The sequence below is a fragment of the Calliphora vicina genome, chromosome 2, assembly GCF_958450345.1.
Source record: "Calliphora vicina chromosome 2, idCalVici1.1, whole genome shotgun sequence".
Taxonomy (NCBI): Eukaryota; Metazoa; Arthropoda; class Insecta; order Diptera; family Calliphoridae; genus Calliphora; species Calliphora vicina.
The window spans coordinates 137,916,163-137,936,628 of record NC_088781.1 but is presented as its reverse complement, the minus strand read 5'-3'; the positions used below and the strand labels follow the sequence as shown (position 1 = coordinate 137,936,628).

General features: G+C 25.3%; 1 protein-coding gene across 1 annotated transcript in view; it reads left to right on the top strand.

Annotated features, from left to right (window-relative positions):
- Nucleotides 1-20,466, top strand: part of GABA-B-R1 (gamma-aminobutyric acid type B receptor subunit 1) — a 279,241-nt gene that overhangs the window by 236,830 nt on the left and 21,945 nt on the right. The window contains exons 6-9 of the mRNA XM_065500985.1: nucleotides 3,431-3,596; nucleotides 3,660-3,903; nucleotides 12,085-12,234; nucleotides 12,296-12,438. Coding sequence (XP_065357057.1) covers nucleotides 3,431-3,596; nucleotides 3,660-3,903; nucleotides 12,085-12,234; nucleotides 12,296-12,438 — 703 coding nt within the window. The remainder of the gene's footprint in view (nucleotides 1-3,430; nucleotides 3,597-3,659; nucleotides 3,904-12,084; nucleotides 12,235-12,295; nucleotides 12,439-20,466) is intronic.

Sequence of the window (20,466 nt, the reverse complement as noted above, 5' to 3'; positions counted from 1 at the left end):
TTGAAAATAAAAATTTTATCTAAAAAATACTTTCAATTTAAAATGCAAATAACAATAATTTGTTTTTATATAAAATTTAGATAAAAAAAATAAGAATAATTTGTTTTCATATGACAACAAATTTACAGTCATAAACAAATTTTCCCGTTTCCTTAATATCTCAAGAAAATCATTGATTTACTACAACTTGGACCACTACATATTATCTGAACTGGCTTTAGATTTAAGCCCTAAATGTCTGCTTTACAATGAAATTTATTTGGTTAAAATCACTTTAGTTTTAAACAAATTATAAGCAGTTAATTAAAAAACGCCATAATTAATATTAATCATACGTCATGTGGTCCAACAATTATAAAATTTTGAATTTTACAAAATTTAAAGGGAAATTAAATAAAATAAGTGCAGAGAAGTGAATGTAGAATACAATTCTTTAAATTAAAAGAAAATTCGTCTAATTTGAGACAGAAATTCTATAGAATATTTCATTTTCGAATGTTTGAAAATAAAAATTTTTTCTAAAAAAAATATAATCTGTTTAAAATGCAAAAAACAATAATTTGTTTTTGTATAAAATTTAAATAAGAAAATAAGAATAACTTGTTTTTATATAACAACAAATTTACAGTCATAAAAAAATATCCATGTCTTTAATATCTCAAGAAAATCATTGATTGTACTACAATTTGAGCCAGTACGTAACATCTACACTGGATTTAAATTGAAGCCATAAATGTCTGCTTTCGAATGAAACTTATTTGGTTAAAATCCATTCAGCTTTAAACAAATTATAAGCAGTTAATTAAAAAACGCCATAATTAATATTAATCATACGTCATGTGGTCTAAAAATAATAAAAATTTTAAATATACAAAATTTGAAGGGAAATTAAATAAAATAAGTGCAGAGAAGTGAATATAGAGCACAAATCTTTAAGTTAAAAGCAAATTCGTCTAGTTTAAGACAGAAATTCTATAGAATATTTCATTTACAAAAGTTTGAAAATAAAAATTTTCTCTAAAAAAATACTTTTCAATTTAAATAAACATAATACAAATAACAATAATTAGTTTTGATATAAAATTTAAATAAAAAGGTAAGAATAACTTGTTTTTATATAACAACATAATTACAGTCATAAAAAATTGTCCATGTCCTTAATATCTCAAGAAAATCATTGAATTTACTACAACTTTAGCCAGTGAAAATTATCTGCACTGGCTTTAAATTGAAGCCTTAAGTGTCTGCTTTACAATGAAATTTATTTTGTTAAAATCGCTTTAGTTTTTAGAAACTTATAAGCAATTTATTAAAAAATGCCATAATTAATATTAATCATACGTCATGTGATCCAAAAATTATAAAATTTTAAATTTTATAAAATTTAAAGGGAAATTAAATGAAATAAGTGCAGAGAAGTGAATGTGGAATACAATTCTTTAAATTAAAAGAAAATTCGTCTAATTTAAGACAGAAATTCTATAGAATATTTCATTTACAAAAGTTTAAAATAAAAATTTTCTCTAAAAAAATACTTTTCAATTTAAATAAACATAATACAAATAACAATAATTTGTTTTGATATAAAATTTAAATAAAAAAGTAAGAATAACTTGTTTTTATATAACAACAAATTTACAGTCATAAAAAAATTGACCATGTCCTTAATATCTCAAGAAAATTATTGATTTTACTAACTCTTAAGCCACTTCAAATTATCTGAACTGGCTTTAAATTGAAGCCATAAGTGTCTGCTTTACAATGAAATTTATTTGGTTAAAATCCCTTTAGTTTTTAGGAACTTATAAGCAATTTATTAAAAAATGCCAAAATTAATATTAGTCATACGTCATGTGGTCCAAAAATAATAAAATTTTGAATTTTACAAAATTTAAAGGGAAATTAAATGAAATAAGTGCAGGGAAGTGAACGTAGAGTACAATTCTTAAAGTTAAAAGCAAATTCGTCTAGTTTAAGACAGAAATTCTACAGAATATTTCATTTACAAAAAATTAAAATAAAAATTTTCTCTAAAAAAATACTTTTCAATTTACATAAACATAATACAAATAACAATAATTTGTTTTGATATAAAATTTAAATAAAAAAGTAAGAATAACGTGTTTTTATATAACAACAAATTTACAATCATAAAAAAAATGTCCATGTCCTTTATATCTCAAGAAAATTAATGATTTTACTAACTCTTAAGCCATTTCAAATTATCTGAACTGGCTTTAAATTGAAGCCTTAAGTGTCTGCTTAACAATGAAATTTTGTTTGTTAAAATCCCTTTAGTTTTAAGGAAACTATAAGCAATTTATTAAAAAATGCCACAATTAATATTAATCATACGTCATGAGTCCAAAAATTACAAAATTTTGAATTTTACAAAATTTAAAGGAAAATTAAATGAAATAAGTGCAAAGAAGTGAATGTAGAGCACAATTCTTTAAGTTAAAAGCAAATTCGTCAAATTTTAGACTGAAATTCCATGGAATATTTCATTTATAAATGTTTGAAAATAAAATTTTTTTGTAAAAAAAATACTTCAATTTTAAATGCGAATAAAAAATTTGTTTTTATATAAAATTTAGTTAAATTTCAAACATTTCTTCGAACTGCTTTAGTAAAATATTATAAATTGTATTGTAAATAAACAAACATAAGCAGCTTATTAAATTAAGTAAAATTAAAGAAATATTTTTAAATACATATTTTATAAATTTCTTTATTTGTTGATAGTTTTGCAAAAGCAAGAGAGCTAAAATTCTCAAGTAAACAATTAAACTAATGATTGTTTTAATGTGCAACCACATTTATTTTTTATATAGGGTTTAGAATTTAAAAAAAAAAAAAGTTTTAAAATGCAAAGAATTACCATTTTACCTCATGTCTCTTTAGTCTTAAAATTTATTACAATTTCCTCATTTCCTGCCCTTTTAAAACTTTTTAATTAACTCATTTCTGCTAAGCAACTTGTGCCACTGACATTTAGAATAAAATTGCAATTAAGCAAACATTTCAAATGAATAAATCAATGTTCAATGCTACAAATCATCAATAATTGTACAACTGGGCAGCAAACTATATAAAAAAAGAAATAAAAAAAAATTCCAACAGAATTTTCTAATAATGTTGACATTAAACTCAAATGCTGGAAAAAGAGAAAAAAAAAGAAACAAAAAAAACCAAAATGAACTAATGAATTTAATAAATTTTTTTTATACAAATCAAGCATTTATTCAAACCAAACCTGTGCTTAAATACTAGAATAAAGCAGGTCAGGGTTGTGAGAAAAAATAAAGAATAATTTTTTGTGCAACAATTTCCAACATTCCAACATTAATTCTATAGATTTTTTTTTCTACTTTTATTCAAAATGAGCTAATAAATTTGAGGTTTTTGTGATTATCTACTTTATTTTTAGGATGGTATGAGGACAATTGGTATGAAGTGAATTTAGAAAATGAAGGCATTACTTGCACGGTGGAGCAAATGCGTTTAGCGGCAGAGGGTCATTTGACAACAGAAGCTTTAATGTGGAATCAAAACAATCAAACCACCATATCGGGCATGACGGCAGAGAAATTTAGGTAACATAATCAAAAAAAAAGTATATTTTTCGCTATTTCATTTCTTTTTTGCTTTTCCCACAGGCAACGTTTAAATCATGCCCTTGTAGAGGAAGGCTACGATATTAACAATGATCGTTATCCGGAGGGCTATCAGGAGGCTCCATTGGCCTACGATGCTGTGTGGAGTGTGGCCTTGGCATTTAATAAATCCATGGAGAAACTGAGACTACGCAACAAATCTCTTAGGGATTTCACATACAACGACAAAGAAATTGCTGATGAAATTTATGCCGCCATGAATTCAACACAATTTTTAGGAGTTTCCGTAAGTATTATAAAGAAAATTTAATTTTTATTTTATTATTGTTGTCCCCGTTTTGTATTAAAAATATTTTTAAAGTTTTTAGTATATATTTGAGTTATTAATGAAGAGTTGTGTTAATAAGCATCTAACAGCTAACAAAAATAAACACTTGACAAATATACTTAAATATATTGAAAGAAATTTTGAGGACAAACGATAAAAATTCAAATATTTTTATGAAAACTAGTTAGATAAACTTACTTTTATTTTGCTCTATTTTTAGAATTAAATCAAATTATTTTGGGGAAAATTAAAACTATGTAATAAAATTACGTTGTTGATATATTTTCCAAACTTATGCTTTACTTTTATAAATATATGAATACCAGAGATTAAAGCTCAAAATGTTTGCTTTAAAATGCAATTTACTTTGTAAAAATCCCTTTAGTTTTAAGGAAGTTAGAAAGAATTTACCAAAATAAACCAAAATTAATATTAATCATACGTCATATGGGCAAAAATATGAATATGTTTAATAATCTGCATTTTAAAGAAAAATTAAACAAAATTAGAGCAAAAATACAAAGTATTTCTTTAAATTTAATACATTAGTCTAATTTGAGAGGAAATTTTAAAAGAAAAATTTATTTACAAAAGTAAAAAAAAATCTAGCACCAGGAATTGCAATTATTTTATAAACATATTTGGGCATTTAAAGCCCTAAATGTCTGCTTTACAATGAAGTTTATTTTGTAAAAATCTCTTTAGTTTTAGGGAAATTATAAACAATTTTACAAAATAAACCAAAATTAATATTAATCATACGTCATGTGGGCAAAAATATGAAAATTTGAAATAATCTGCATTTGAAAGCAAAATTATCGAAAATTAAAGCAGGGAAGTAGAAACACAAAGTATTTCTTTAAATTTAAAACAAAGCTGTCTAATTTTAAATAAAAGTTTAAAAGAAAATTTTATTTTCAAAAATATAAAAAAAACTTAAAACTTTCAGGAATTATATTTCTTTTATAAAAATATGGATACCTGAGTTTAAAGTTCTAAATGTCTTCTTTAAAATGCAATTTATTTTGTAGAAATCCCTTTAGTTTTAGGGAAATTATAAAAAATTTAGCAAAATAAACCAAAATTAACATACGTCATGTGGGAAAAAATAAGAAAATTTTGAATAATTTGCATTTTAAAGAAAAATTAAATAAAATTAGAGCAGGGAAGTAGAAACACAAAGCATTTCTTTAAATTTAAAACAAAGCCGTCGAATTTGACACGAAATTTTAAAAGAAAATTGTATCTGCAGAAATGAAAAAATCTAAAAAATCTTGAAACACTCAGGAATTGAAATTATTTTATAAACATATGGATGCTTGAGACTAAAGCTATGAATGTCTGCTTTAGAATGAAATTTATTTTTTAAAAATCTCTTTAGTTTTAAGGAAATTATAAAGCATTTAGCAAAATAAACCAAAATTAATATTAATCATACGTCGTGTGTCGAAAAATATGAAAATGATTAATAATCTAAATTTTAAAGCATAATTATACGAAATTAGTGCGAGAAGTAAAAATACAAAGTTTTTCGTTAAATTTAAAACAAAGCCGTAAAATTTGGGAGAAAATTTTGAAAAGAAAATTTTATTTACAAAAAACTATTCAGGAATTACAACATATAGATAAAAATATAGATACTTGAGATTAAGAATATAAATGTCTGCTATAAAATAAAATGTTCCTTTTAAAAATCCATTAAGTTTTATGGAAGTTATAAACAATTTACCAAAATAAACCAAAATTAATATTAAACATACGTCATGTGGGCAAAAATATGAAAATTGTTAATATTCTGTATTTGAAAGTAAAATTATCTAAAACTAAAGCTGGGAAGTAAGAAAGCATATCTTTAAATTTAACACAAAGCCGTCTAAATTGAGTGAACATTTTAAAAGACAATTTTATTTCAAAAATACAAAAAAAAAAACTTGCACCATTCGGGAATTACAATCCTTTTATAAAAATAGGGATACTTGAGACTAAAGCTATGTGTCCTTTAAAATGAAATTTACTTTAAAAAAATTATAAAAAATTTAGCAAATTAAACCAAAATTAATATTAATCATACGTCATATGGGCATAAATATGAAAATATTTAATAAAGTGCATTTTAAAGCAAAATTATAGGAAACTAGAGCAGGGAAGTAAAAACACAAAGTATTTCATTAAATTTAAAATAAAGATGTCTAATTAGGGAGACAATTTTAAAAGAAAATTTTATTTTCAAAAATGAAAAACTCGAAAAAATATTGAAACACTCAGGAATTTAAATTATTTTATAAACATATGGATACCTGAAATTAAAGCCCTAAATGTCTGCTTCAAAATGCAGTTTATTTTGTAGAAATCCCTTTTAGTTTTGAGAAAACTATAAAGAATTTACCAAAATAAACCAAAATTAATATTAATCATACGTCATGTGCCGAAAAATATGAAAATGTTTAATAATCTGCATTTGAAAGCAAAATTATCTAAAATTAAAGCAGGGAAGTAAAAATACAAAGTATTTCTTTAAATTTAAAGCAAAGCCTACTAATTTAAGAGAACATTTTTAAAGAAAATTTTATTTCCAAAAATCCAAAAAAAAATCTTGAACTTTAAACTTAATATTTATTAAAATATTTCTATACAAAAATTTCTCTAAGTATTCCCAATTTCCTTTATACTTCCTTACCTCGTCTTTAAACCTTCTTTACCTAACTGTCTTAAGGAGCTGTTTTAATTGTTTGTGCCTGTCATAAACACTTGACTTATGAGTTTAAATTATCCCCTTTTTACTTTCAACATGTAAATATAAACAATGTTGAGTTAAGTAGGTTTTCTGTATCTATAAGTGTATGAATTTGATAAATTGTTAATAAGCCCCATTCATTTATATGTATATTTGAATGTAAGATAGATACAGCTTTATAATTAATGAAATATTATGTGGTTTTAGAATTAATAAAATACTCAATTTAAATTATATAAACAATTTAATTGTTGTATTAATTTATAATTATAAATAAAATTACAAGAATAATACTTGTAATTGCTAAGTAAATTTCCTTTAATAATAAACTTATAAATAAGGGCAAACAAAGATTCTTGCTATTAGAGAAGAATTTCAGGACTTGTGAAATTGTTTACACTAGGTTTTATCACAAATCGTAGCTCATAATTTAGTTTTGTTTTAGCTTCAATCGTGGTTCTTAATTTAGTCCAGTTTGAGCTTCAATCGTGGTTCTTTCTTTAGTTCAGTTTTAGCTTCAATCGTGGTTCTTTATTTAGTCTAGTTTCAGCTTCAATCGTGGTTCTTTATTTAGTCCAGTTTTAGAGTAAATTGTAGTAATTAGCTTAAATTGTAGAAAATGAGTCTGCTAAAATTGTGATTGTTTGCAAAGAATTTGAATAATTGTTTACATAATGTCAACAATAGGTAGCTAAGGTAAATAAAGCTTTGGATTGGAAATATTTTCTTTATGATTTCTTTCTGGAATTCCTTAATTTCTTTTAATTTTAAACTCTTTTATCTAAGATTTTATTTCGTTTAAATCGATTATAATCTTTATTGCATCCCTTTTACCAATTTTTTTTTTTTGTTTTAAAACACAAATAAAAAACTGTCGATAGCAAAATTCTAGACCAATATTTACAAAATCCCCGCCAGCCTGATGTGGTGCCTGTTAGAAAGAAACCACATAATTTTTGGCTAAATTATGACATTTTGCCAAGAAAAAATAAATTTAAATGAAAAAAAAAACGACTCACCATAGACGTGGATAAAAGGAATTTTTTTTTTTGGTTTTTTATTGAACTTTATGAGATTTATGTCATAAAGAGCCAAAAAAACATGTGTAAAAAAAGACAGCCAACCATTTTTTTTTTGGCACAGCGCAAAGAGATGCTTTAGAAAAACCAATATATACATTATAACTAGTAAACAACAAAGCGAAAAAATGTTTACAGAAAATTTTCCAATAATATTATACAGAGTACTCTATGGTAATAATGAAAGGTAGTTTGAATTTAAGAATTGATAAGGGCAAGATTTTTAAGGGAAAATCAGTTGATTACATTAAGTAAACAAGAGGTAAACAATGTAAGTTTAAGAATTTTCTTAATAGATTTTCAAGAAGTAATAAAGTTTTGTCATTGTTGTTGATTTTTTTTTAATTATTTACATAATGTCAACAATAAGTAAATAATGGCAAATATGTATTTTTTATCATAAAGTCACTAAATATATGAAAATCTTTGCTACGAAGGCTACAATATATTTTTGAATTGTTTACATAATGTCAACATCATCATATTTTTATGAAATTTGGCTATAATTTTATTATGAAACCATATACCGATATTTTGCAATTGTTTACACGATGTCAACAATAGGTAAATAATGTAGATTTTGCGTTTTTTCTTCTATATTTTCGAAATTGATGTAGAATTTCATTCCGATCATGAGAATCATATATTTCAGAATTTTTTACATGATGTCAACAATAGGTAAATAATGTAAAATTTATATTTTTTATCATAAATTCAGAAAATTTATTGAAAACTTTACAATCAATATTAAAAGTACATATTTTATAATTGTTTACATAATGTCAACAATAGGTAAATAATGTAAAATTTGTATTTTTGTCCTATTATTACAATGTTATTGTAGAAGCTTATTTACAATGAAAATTTAGAATAGTTTCCCATTATTTACATCATGTCAATAACAGGTAACTAATGTAAAATTTGCATTTTGTGTTATATATCTGAAAATGTATCAAAACCTTTATTACGATGATTAAAACTACAAAATTTTTAATTGTTTACATAATGTCAACAATGGGTAAATAATGTAAAATTTATATTTTTGTCCTATTATTACAATGTTATTGTAGAAGCTTATTTACGATGAAAATTTAGAGTAGTTTCCCATTATTTACATCATGTCAACAATAGGTAAATAATGTAAAATTACATTTTGTATCATATATTCTGAAAATCTATCGAAAACTTTATTACGATGATTAAAACTACAAAATTTTTAATTGTTTACATAATGTCAACAATGGGTAAATAATGCAAAATTAGCATTTTGTATTATATATTCAGAATATTTATGAAAAACTTTATTACGACGATTAAACTACAGAATTTTCAATTGTTTACATAATGTAAACGAAACGTAAATAATGTAAAATTTTCTTTTTGTGTCATATATTCCGAAAATATATCAAAAATTTTATTAAGATGATTAAAACTACAAAATTTGTAATTGTTTACATAATGTCAACAATGGGTAAATAATGTAAAATTTTTATTTTTTGTCATAAAATCAGAAAATGTTCTGAAACTTTATTACCATGGTTAAAAATACATAATTTATAGTTGTTTACATAGTGTCAACAACATGTAAATAATGTAAAATTTGTGTTTTTGCCCTATTGTTACCAAGTTATTGCAGAACTTTATTTACGATAAAAATTTAAAGTTGTTTTGATTTATTTACATGATGTCAACAATAAGTAAATTATGTAAAATTTACATTTTGTGTCATGTATTCTGAAAATATATCGAAAACTTTATTACGATGATTAAAACTACAAAATTTTTAATTGTTTACATTAAGTCAACAATAGGTAAATAATGTAAAATTTTCTTTTTGTGTTATATATTCCGAAAATATATCGAAAATTTTATTAAGATGATTAAAACTACAAAATTTGTAATTGTTTACATTATGTCAACAATAGGTAAATAATGTAAAATTTATATTTTTTGTTATAAATTCAGAAAATTTATTAAAAACTTTATTACGATAGTCAAAACTACAAAAATTGCAATTGTTTACATAATGTCAACAATAGGTAAACAATGTAAATTTTGAGTTTTTCTTTATATAATCACATAATTATTACACAATCTTATTAGGATGAAGAAAATTTTGTATTTTTCAATTATTTACATGATGTCAACAATAGGTAAATAATGTAAAATTTATATTTTTGTTCTATTATTACAATGTTATTTTAGAAGCTTATTTACGATGAAAATTTAGAGTCGTTTCCAATTATTTACATGATGTCAACAATAGGTAAACAATGTAAAATTTACATTTTGTGTCATATATTTTGAAAATTTATCAAAACATTATTACGATGATTAAAATTACACAATTTTGAATTGTTTACATAATGTCAACAATGGGTAAATAATGTAAAATTTTCATATATTGCGAAAATACATCGAAAACATTGTTACAATGATTAAAACTACAAAATTTTTAATTGTTTACATAATGTCAACAATAGGTAAATAATGTAAAAATTACATTTTGTGTCATATGTTCCGAAAATATATCGAAAACTTTATTACGATGATTAAAACTTCAAAATTTTTAATTGTTTACATAATGTCAACAATGGGTAAATAATGTAAAATTTATTTTTTTTATCATATATTCAGAAAATTTATTGAAAACTTTAAAATCAATATTAAAAGTACATATTTTATAATTGTTTACATAATGTCAACAATGGGTAAATAATGTAAATTTTGTGTTTTTGTCCTATTATTACAAAGTTATTGTAGAAGTTTATTTACGAAGAATATTTGAAGTTGTTTTCAATTATTTACATAATGTCGACGATAGGTAAATAATGTAAAATTTACATTTTGTGGTATATATTCCGAAAATTTATCGAAAACTTTATTACGATGATTAAAACTACAAAATTTTTAATTGTTTACATAATGTCAACAATAGGTAAAAATGTAAAATTTACATTTTGTGTCATTTATTCTGAAAATGTATCGAAAACTTTATTACGATGATTAAAACTACAAAATTTTTAATTGTTTACATAATGTCAACAACAGGTAAATAATGTAAAATTTACATTTTGTGTCATATATTCTGAAAATGTATCGAAAACTTTATTACGATGATTAAAACTACAAAATTTTTAATTGTTTACATTAAGTCAACAATAGGTAAATAATGTAAAATTTATATTTTGTATCATATATTCTGAAAATCTATCGAAAACTTTATTACGATGATTAAAACTACAAAATTTTTAATTGTTTACATAATGTCAACAATGGGTAAATATGTAAAATTTATATTTTTGATATCATAAATTCAGAAAATTTATTAAAAACTTTATTACGATAGTCAAAACTACAAAAATTGCAACTGTTTACATAATGTCAACAATAGGTAAACAATGTAAAATTTGAATTTTTCTTTATATAATCACATAATTATTACACAATCTTATTAGGATGAAGAAAATTTTGTATTTTTCAATTATTTACAAGATGTCAACAATAGGTAAATAATGTAAAAATTATATTTTTGTCCTATTATTACAATGTTATTGTAGAAGCTTATTTACGATGAAAATTTAGAGTAGTTTCCCATTATTTACATCATGTCAACAATAGGTAAATAATGTAAAATTTTCTTTTTGTGTTATATATTCCGAAAATATATCGAAAATTTTATTAAGATGATTAAATTACAAAATTTTTAATTGTTTACATAATGTCAACAATGGGTAAATAATGTAAAATTTATATTTTTTGTTAAAAATTCAGAAAATTTATTGAAAATTTTATTAGGATAATCAAAACTACAAAAATTGCAATTGTTTACATAATGTCAACAATAGGTAAACAATGTAAATTTTGAGTTTTTCTTTATATAATCACATAATTATTACACAATCTTATTAGGATGAAGAAAATTTTGTATTTTTCAATTATTTACATGATGTCAACAATAGGTAAATTATGTAAATTTCGTTATAAATACTCTATGATTTAAATTTATTGAAAACTTGATGAATATCTTAAGTTTTCTTATTGTTTACATGAAGTCAACAATACGAAAACAATGTAAAATAAAGTTTTTAAACATTCTAAGACTAAGTCCCTCAGTTTTTGGAAGAATATTTGATTTTTCACACACCTGTGTCATTAATTTTTACTGTATTATTCACGTCGTTTTTGCCAACAAATATTTGTTCCGAGTCTAGTATATTTTTTTTCTTTGTTTTGTATTTTGTAGTTTTTATGTAATAAATCAATTTTTTTATGTCAAATAAACATGAAATAACAAAAAATGTTCTTTGTACTTTATATTTGCAGGGTGTTGTGGCATTCAGCTCTCAGGGAGATCGTATTGCTTTAACACAAATTGAACAAATGATAAATGGAAGATATGAGAAATTGGGTTACTATGATACCCAATCGGATAATCTAACCTGGTCGAATATGGAACGATGGATAGGTGGAAAGGTAAAAACCAAGAAAAAGCGAAAATATTAATTGTAAATATAACAAAATTTTGCCATTACAGGTTCCTCAAGATCGTACTATAGTTAGACGTGTCTTACGCACTGTATCGCTGCCATTATTTGTCTGTATGTGTACAATATCTAGTTGTGGCATAATTGTAGCTTTAGCTCTAATTATATTTAATATTTGGAATAAACATAGAAGGTAAGTTGAAATATAAGCAAAATTTTGAAAACAAAAATATTTCATAACAAAGCACAAACCAAAATAATGGTTTAAATTTGTCTTAAAAAGCCACAGTTCTTTTAAAGATTTGTTTCTCTGCTATGCTCTACATTAACAACACCACAGGCTTAAAATGATATTTTTACATCCTTTAAAGCTTCAGAATAGTTAACGAAAGCAAACAAAATGTATTTAAAAGTAAAATGTTTTTTTGTTGCTTAAACAATGCAATACATTTGGCCATGTTTATGAGGAAGACAAACATTTTAGAGAAAAAAAAAACAAAAAAAGAAAAACACAAAAGGGTTTTCCGCACAGTAAAAGTGCAGTTTTATTTTCTATTTAAATAACAAAACAACAAAAATATATATAGTTATTTTGGTAGAAATATAAAAATATGTTTTAAACACACATTTTTTTTAAACATTTCAACATTTTTTATTTTATTTTGTTAAACTAAGAGTGTGTCAGATATGGTCCACTAAATGCAAGGTATTTTCAAAAACCCAACATATTTTTTAGGTTTCAAATAAACACGTGGCCTCATACTCCTCCAAAAAGAAAACACACACACACTCTACAATACATTATGGTTTTGTTAATGGGTGGAATGTTACAAAACTGCACAAATAAACATACCTACGCTCAATCAGCTATATTTACACTCAGTCATGTAGTAAAAATCCAGCTACAACTAAGATAAACAACAAGTAAGAGTGCTATATTCGGCTGTGCCGAATCTTATATACCCTTCACCAAATTATACTTCAAAATAAAAATTTTTAAGTAAACAAAATTCATTATTTTTCCAGTTGTTTTTTTCATTTTTTGGAATTTTTTTTTTTCGAATTGTTATTTTAAAATTTTTAAAATTTTTTTTTTTAAATTTTAAAATTTTATTTTTATCTTAGTAATCCAGATATAGGTCAAAAATCGAGGTTGTCCTGGTTTTTTCCTCATATCTCAGCTGATTTTAAATAGCAAACTTCTCGAAAACATGTCTGACAGAATTATTGAGGATTTGGATCCCGAAGATATCTGGGGTCTTCAGAAAATTGATTTCAACAGACAGACAGACAGACGGACATGGCTTAATCGGAAATGAAAAATGTAGAAATTACAAACGGAATGACAAACTTATATATACCCTTCTCACGAAGGTGAAGGGTATAATAACGCCACCAACTTACAAAACATCTCTGATAAAAAATATATTTCCTTTTTTATGTGAACAACCATATATTCCCATAGCTCTTCTTTGCAACACAGCATAGGAGAATTTTATAGTGAAAACCTGCTCCTTACATAACTTGACAAAATCAGGCAGATACAAAGGTATGTTTCCCACCAAATATCGATTTTTATATGAAAAATCTAAAATCACTAATAGATCGCTAATAATAGGTCCTAGAGGAAAAAGGACAATAATCTGTCATCATTCATATTTCTCACCAAATATAGATTTCTATATAAAAAATCTAAAAAACCTTATAGATCGATAATAAGAGGTCCTAGATTAAAAAGGACAATAATCTGTGATCACTTATATTTCCCACCAAATATCGATTTTTAAATGAAAAATCTAAAATCACTAATAGATCGTTAACAAGAAGTTCTAGTGGGAAAAGGACAATAATCTGTGATCACTCATATTTTCCACCAAATATCGATTATTATATGAAAAATCCAAAATCACTCATAGATCGGTAACAAGAGGTTCTAGAGGGAAAAGGATCATAATCTGTGATCACTCATATTTCCCACCAAATATCGATTTTTATATGAAAAATCTAAAATCCCTCATAGATCGTTAATAAGAGGTGCTAGAGGAAAAAGGACCATAATCTGTGATCACTCATAGTTTCCACCAAATATTGATTTTTATATGAAAAATCTAAAATCACTCATAGATCGTTAATAAGAGGTCCTAGAGGCAAAAGGACAATAATCTGTGATCACTCATATTTCCCACGAAATTTCGATTTTTATATGAAAAATCTAGAATCACTCATAGATCGTTAACTCATATTTCTCTCCAAATATCCATTTTTTCATAGATCGTTAATAATAGGTCCTAGAGGGAAAAGAGCAATTATCTGTGATAACGCATATTTTCCACCAAATTTCGATTTTTATATGAAAAATCTCAAATCACTCATAGATCGTTATTAACAGGTCCTAGAGGGAAAAGAACATTAATCTGTGATCACAAATATTTCCCGCCAAATATCGATTTTTACATGAAAAATTTAGAAACTCCCATAGATCGTTAATAAGAGGTCCTAGAGGGAAAAGGACCATAATCTGTGATCACTCAATTTCCCACCAAATATCGATTTTTATATGAAAAATCTAAAATCACTCATAGATCGTTAATAAGAGGTCCTAGAGGGAAAAGGACATTAATCTGTGATCACTCAATTTCCCACCAAATATCGATTTTTATATGAAAAATCTAAAATCACTCATAGATCGTTAATAAGAGGTGCTAGAGGAAAAAGGACCATAATCTGTGATCACTCATATTTCCCACCAAATATCGATTTTTATATGAAAAATCTAAAATCACTCATAGATCTTTAACAAGAGGTTCTAGTGGCAAAAGGACAATAATCTGTGATCACTCATATTTCCCACCAAATATCGATTTTTATATGAAAAATCTAAAATCACTCATAGATCGTTAATAAGAGGTCCTAGTGGGAAAAGGACAATAATCTGTGATCACTCATATTTCCCACCAAATAAGGATTTTGTTATGAAAAATCTAAAATCACTTATAGATCGTTATTAAGAAGTCCTAGAGGAAAAAGGACATTAATCTGTGATCACTCATATTTCCCACCAAATATTGATTTTTATATGAAAAATCTAAAATCACTCATAGATCTTTAACAAGAGGTTCTAGTGGCAAAAGGACAATAATCTGTGATCACTCATATTTCCCACCAAATATCGATTTTTATATGAAAAATCTAAAATCACTCATAGATCTTTAACAAGAGGTTCTAGTGGCAAAAGGACAATAATCTGTGATCACTCATATTTCCCACCAAATATCGATTTTTATATGAAAAATCTAAAATCGCTCATAGATTGTTAATAAGAGGTGCTAGAGCAAAAAGGACATTAATCTGTGATCACTCATATTTCCCAACAAATATCGATTTTTATTTGAAAAATCCTAAATCACTAATAGATCGTTAACAAGAGGTCCTTGAGGGAAAAGGACAATAATCTGTGATTTCCCACCAAATATCGATTTTTATATGAAAAATCTAAAATCGCTCATAGATTGTTAATAAGAAGTCCTAGAGGAAAAAGGACATTAATCTGTGATCACTCATATTTCCCACCAAATATCGATTTTTATATGAAAAATCTAAAATCACTCATAGATCTTTAACAAGAGGTCCTAGAAGCAAAAGGACAATAATCTGTGATCAATCATATTTCCCACCAAATATCGATTTTTATATGAAAAATCTAAAACCGCTCATAGATTGTTAATAAGAGGTGCTAGAGCAAAAAGGATCATAATCTGTGATAACTCATATTTTCCACCAAATATCAATTTTTATATGAAAAATCTGAAAATGAAAAATCTAAAATCACTCATAGATCGTTAATAAAAGGTCCTAGAGGAAAAAGGACATCAATCTGTGATCACTCATATTTTCCACCAAATATCGATTTTTATATGAAATATCTAAAATCCCTAATAGATCGTTAACAAGAGGTTCTAGTGGGAAAAGGACAATAACCTGTGATCACTCATATTTCCCACCAAATATCGATTTTTATATGAAAAATCTAAAATCCCTCATAGATCTTTAACAAGAGGTCGTAGACGGAAAAGGACCATAATCTGTGATCACTCATATTTTCCACCAAATATCGATTATTGTATGAAAAATCCAAAATCAAACATAGATCGTTAATAAAAGGTCCTAGAGGAAAAAGGACATTAATCTGTGATCACTCATATTTCTCACCAAATATCGATTTTTATATGAAAAATCTAAAATCACTCATAGATCGTTAATAAAAGGTCCTAGAGGAAAAAGGACATCAATCTGTGATCACTCATATTTTCCACCAAATATCGATTTTTATATGAAAAATTTTTAATTACTCATAGATCATTAATAAGAGGTGCTAGAGGAAAAAGGACAATAATCTGTGATCACTCATATTTCCCACCAAATATCGATTTTTATACGAAAAATCCAAAATCACTCATAGATCTTTAACAAGAGGTGCTAGAGGAAAAAGGACATTAATCTGTGATCACTCATATTTCCAACCAAATATCGATTTTTATATGAAAAATCTAAAATCAGTCATTGGTCGTTAATAAAAGGTCCTAGAAGAAAAAAGGCAATAATCTGCGATATTTCCCACCAAATATTGGAAAATATGATACGCTGCTCGCAAACATTTTGAAATTTCTACAACTTTTTCCAAAAAAAATTTCCCATACTGCGGCATCATGATGCTGACTGTTTATTCAACAGCAACCAAAACATTTGAAACATCAGGGCTCAGGGTTTGTATATGGAAAACACCAGAGAGACAGAGTTGAGTTGAAAAAAAACTAAATTGCTAAACAATACAAAATATGCAGCATCAGGCAAATGACGCATTTTTAGCAAAAAAGCAAAACATACATACTGATTTATACCCCTTTCACACAAGTAAAAATGCCCAGGCAAAACTTTAACATTCAAACAAGTTTAGCTGCTAGAGGGGGCTGTAAAATAAACGAGGGCTGTTTATAGAAATACTACAAAACCTTTGTTTAAAATAAAATTAGAATTTTACATTTTTTAAGCTACCCACGTTAATTTTAAAATTACCAGCAGACAAAATAAAACAAAACAGATAGATGGATGGATCTTTTGTGCTGGAACGTTTAAGGTAAACATGCACTAACTCACATTGTTTTAACCTCCCTCCCCAGGTGGGAAATGGGAAAATACAAAAATATTTCTCTTAAAAACTGGTGCTAGTATTTGGGGTGAGTGAATAACTGATTTTATGCTGCAGCATTTAAGGGGTTTGAGTAAACAGTGTGTTTATTGTTTTTGCTGCTGCGCTGCAGAAAATTCATTCAATGAATGAGTGAATGAATGAATGGTTGTTTGGTTTTACGCTTTGCTGCATCGAAAAATGAACGTGCAACATTAAACAAAAATTAAGCAAAAAAGTGGAAAAAAAAGCTATACAAAAGGTAAAAAGGAGGCAGCAACAAAAACGCAGTTATAATGAAACATTATCACACACAGATAGATAACAAATAGCTACTTTCTGCAATATATAAAACAAAAATTCTATAGATTTTGGAGGACACATTAATAGTATGGAAAGTATATTTAGGTACATTTAAAACAAAATCCTTTCGTTACATGGAAATTATACCCTAAAATAAAGACAAACTAAGACAAGGTTTATAAATACGTGCAAATTTTAGCAAGTTGACATATAACCCAAAACAATAGTTAACAAATTCCTTGATATATTACTCAGCTACTCTTAAATCCCGCTAAATTAATCATTTGTTTACATAAAGCTGATTATTTGTTTACAAACTAAAACAAAATTAATTGATTTTAATAAATTTTTTATAAGATTTTCCTCAAAAATATTTTTAAAGCTTCAGGTGGCGTATGATTAATATTAATTGAGTAAAATATTAGAAAAAAACGAATTTAAGCTTATTTACTTCAACAAATTTGCAAGTGTTTAAACATTTTCTGCAAGCCAGCAGTTCAAATGAAATATTCCTTAAATTAAACTCTTCAAAATACTTAACTGTCTTTAAAAAATGTTTATGTATTACTTAAGCTCTTAATATTTTTTTATTATTTTTTTACATTTTTACAAAAATCCTTCAGCTTTATAAATATGTTGGTTGTTTGGCAAATATCTTAAAGAAATTTTAAGAGCTAAAATATAAAAACCATTTTGTTTTATAATAACAAAACTGCCAGCTTTTGTTGAATTGCTAAAAACTAACTATTTAGTTTTACAAAGAGTGAAAAATAACAAGTAAAAACTGCTATAAATGACAAGGTTTTTTTTGGCTTCAAAATCTTATACTTAAGATATTTCAGTTACTAAGTTTTTGTAAAAAAAAATAAATACATTTTGAAGAGCAAAAATAAATTCTATAATATTTTGAAAGAATTTGTTGAAAAAAAATTAGCCAATTTATAAAGAAAATAACTAGGAAACCATGAAGAAGGCCTTATCTTTTTCATTTTAAAAACTTTAAAGCTATATAAGGGTAAATAATACTGTCCAAAAAATTAAGACTTTTTGAATGGACCAGAATAGCGGCCATTTTTAGATCCAACTTTGCATAAGTGTAACTTTTTATAGAGACGAGATAACTATCAGCAAGTTATTTTTATTTTATTCAGAATTTTATCACAAATATAGGTGATATTTTAAAAACAAAATTTAGCCTCCACATCGACGCCCAGCATATCTAAAAACCGAAAGAAAAATCGAGCAAAATAAAAAAAATATAAACCTAAATATCTCTTGAACTACAAGAGACAACTTACATATGTATGATCTTCTCATGGACTATTTATATTTAAAATTTCAGCTGATTCGGATCACACACAGATTTTTGGTGATTTTTTATTAAATAATGTGACCCAGAGGTGGCGTGTAATTTGGCTAATTAGGCGTCAAGAGCTTTATTTACAACTTTGGTGACCCCCACTGAAAATTTCCGGCAAACAATTTCATAGAATATCTTAATCCTTAAATGTCCTTTTTGAAAGGACTTTTTTTGATTTTCTCGAAAAATGGGTCAAATTGACCCCTAAAGAGAGGAGATAGAGGGTTAAGATATTCCACAGAAATGATCCCCATAAAATTCCATAATATAACTCTGACAATAAGAATTCTCTTAGACATTTACATACAGCTTTTTTTTCATTTAGTATAAGCTCTCTTCTATCAAAAAAATTAAAACTTTTTCCCATTGTAAATAAAAACTCAGACCAGCTGGACTATAAGTTTTTTTTTACAAAAATTATCTACTCAACAGGCCCTAGCAGAACTATAGAGTCGCTAGTCTGTTGGAAATTTTTTTTCTAAAATTTTTATTTAAATTTTTTTTTTTATAAATTTTTTCTTAAGATTTCCCTTAATATTAAACAATTATGTTTTGTTATTAAGGAAATTGTATATTACTTAACTGTGATTTACTATTTGTAGTTAATTTCCCTTGAAAAAGCAGCTATTTAAAGTTTTTATATTTTTCGCCTACTTGACGTATGATTAATATTAATTATGGCTTGTTTTGGTAAATTGTTGATAACTTGGTTAAACCTTAAGAGATTTCTATGGATTATATATCATATGAAAGCAGACACTTGACACTTTAATTTGATTTCAAAATGTTTTTAAAAAAAAATTACTAGAATATTTTAATCCTTAAATGACTTTTTTGAAAGGCCTTTTTTGGTTTTGCTGAAAAAGGGGTAAAATTGACCGGTAAAGAGAGAAGTTAGAGGGTTAATATATTTCACAAAAATTATCGCCATACAATTCCACAATATAACTATCACAATAAGAATTCTCGCAGACATTAACTTATACATTTTTTTTTTCAGTTAGTATAATGCTCCCTTGAATCAAAAAATTAAAACTTTAACCCATTGTAAATAAAAACTCAGACCAGCTGGACTATAAGTTTATTTGACAAAAATTATGTACTCAATAGGCCCTAGCAGAATTATAGGGTCAATATTCTTTTCCAAAATGCAGTTTCTATAATTTAAATTATATAATATAAATTTTTTCTTAATATTTCCCTTAATATTAAACAGTTATGTTTTATTATTAAGGAAATTGTCTATTACTTAACTGTGATTTACTATTTGAAGTTAATTTCGCTTGAAAAAGCAGCTATATAAAGTTTTTATATTTTTCGCCTACTTGACGTATGATTAATATTAATTATGGTAAATTGGTGATAACTTGATT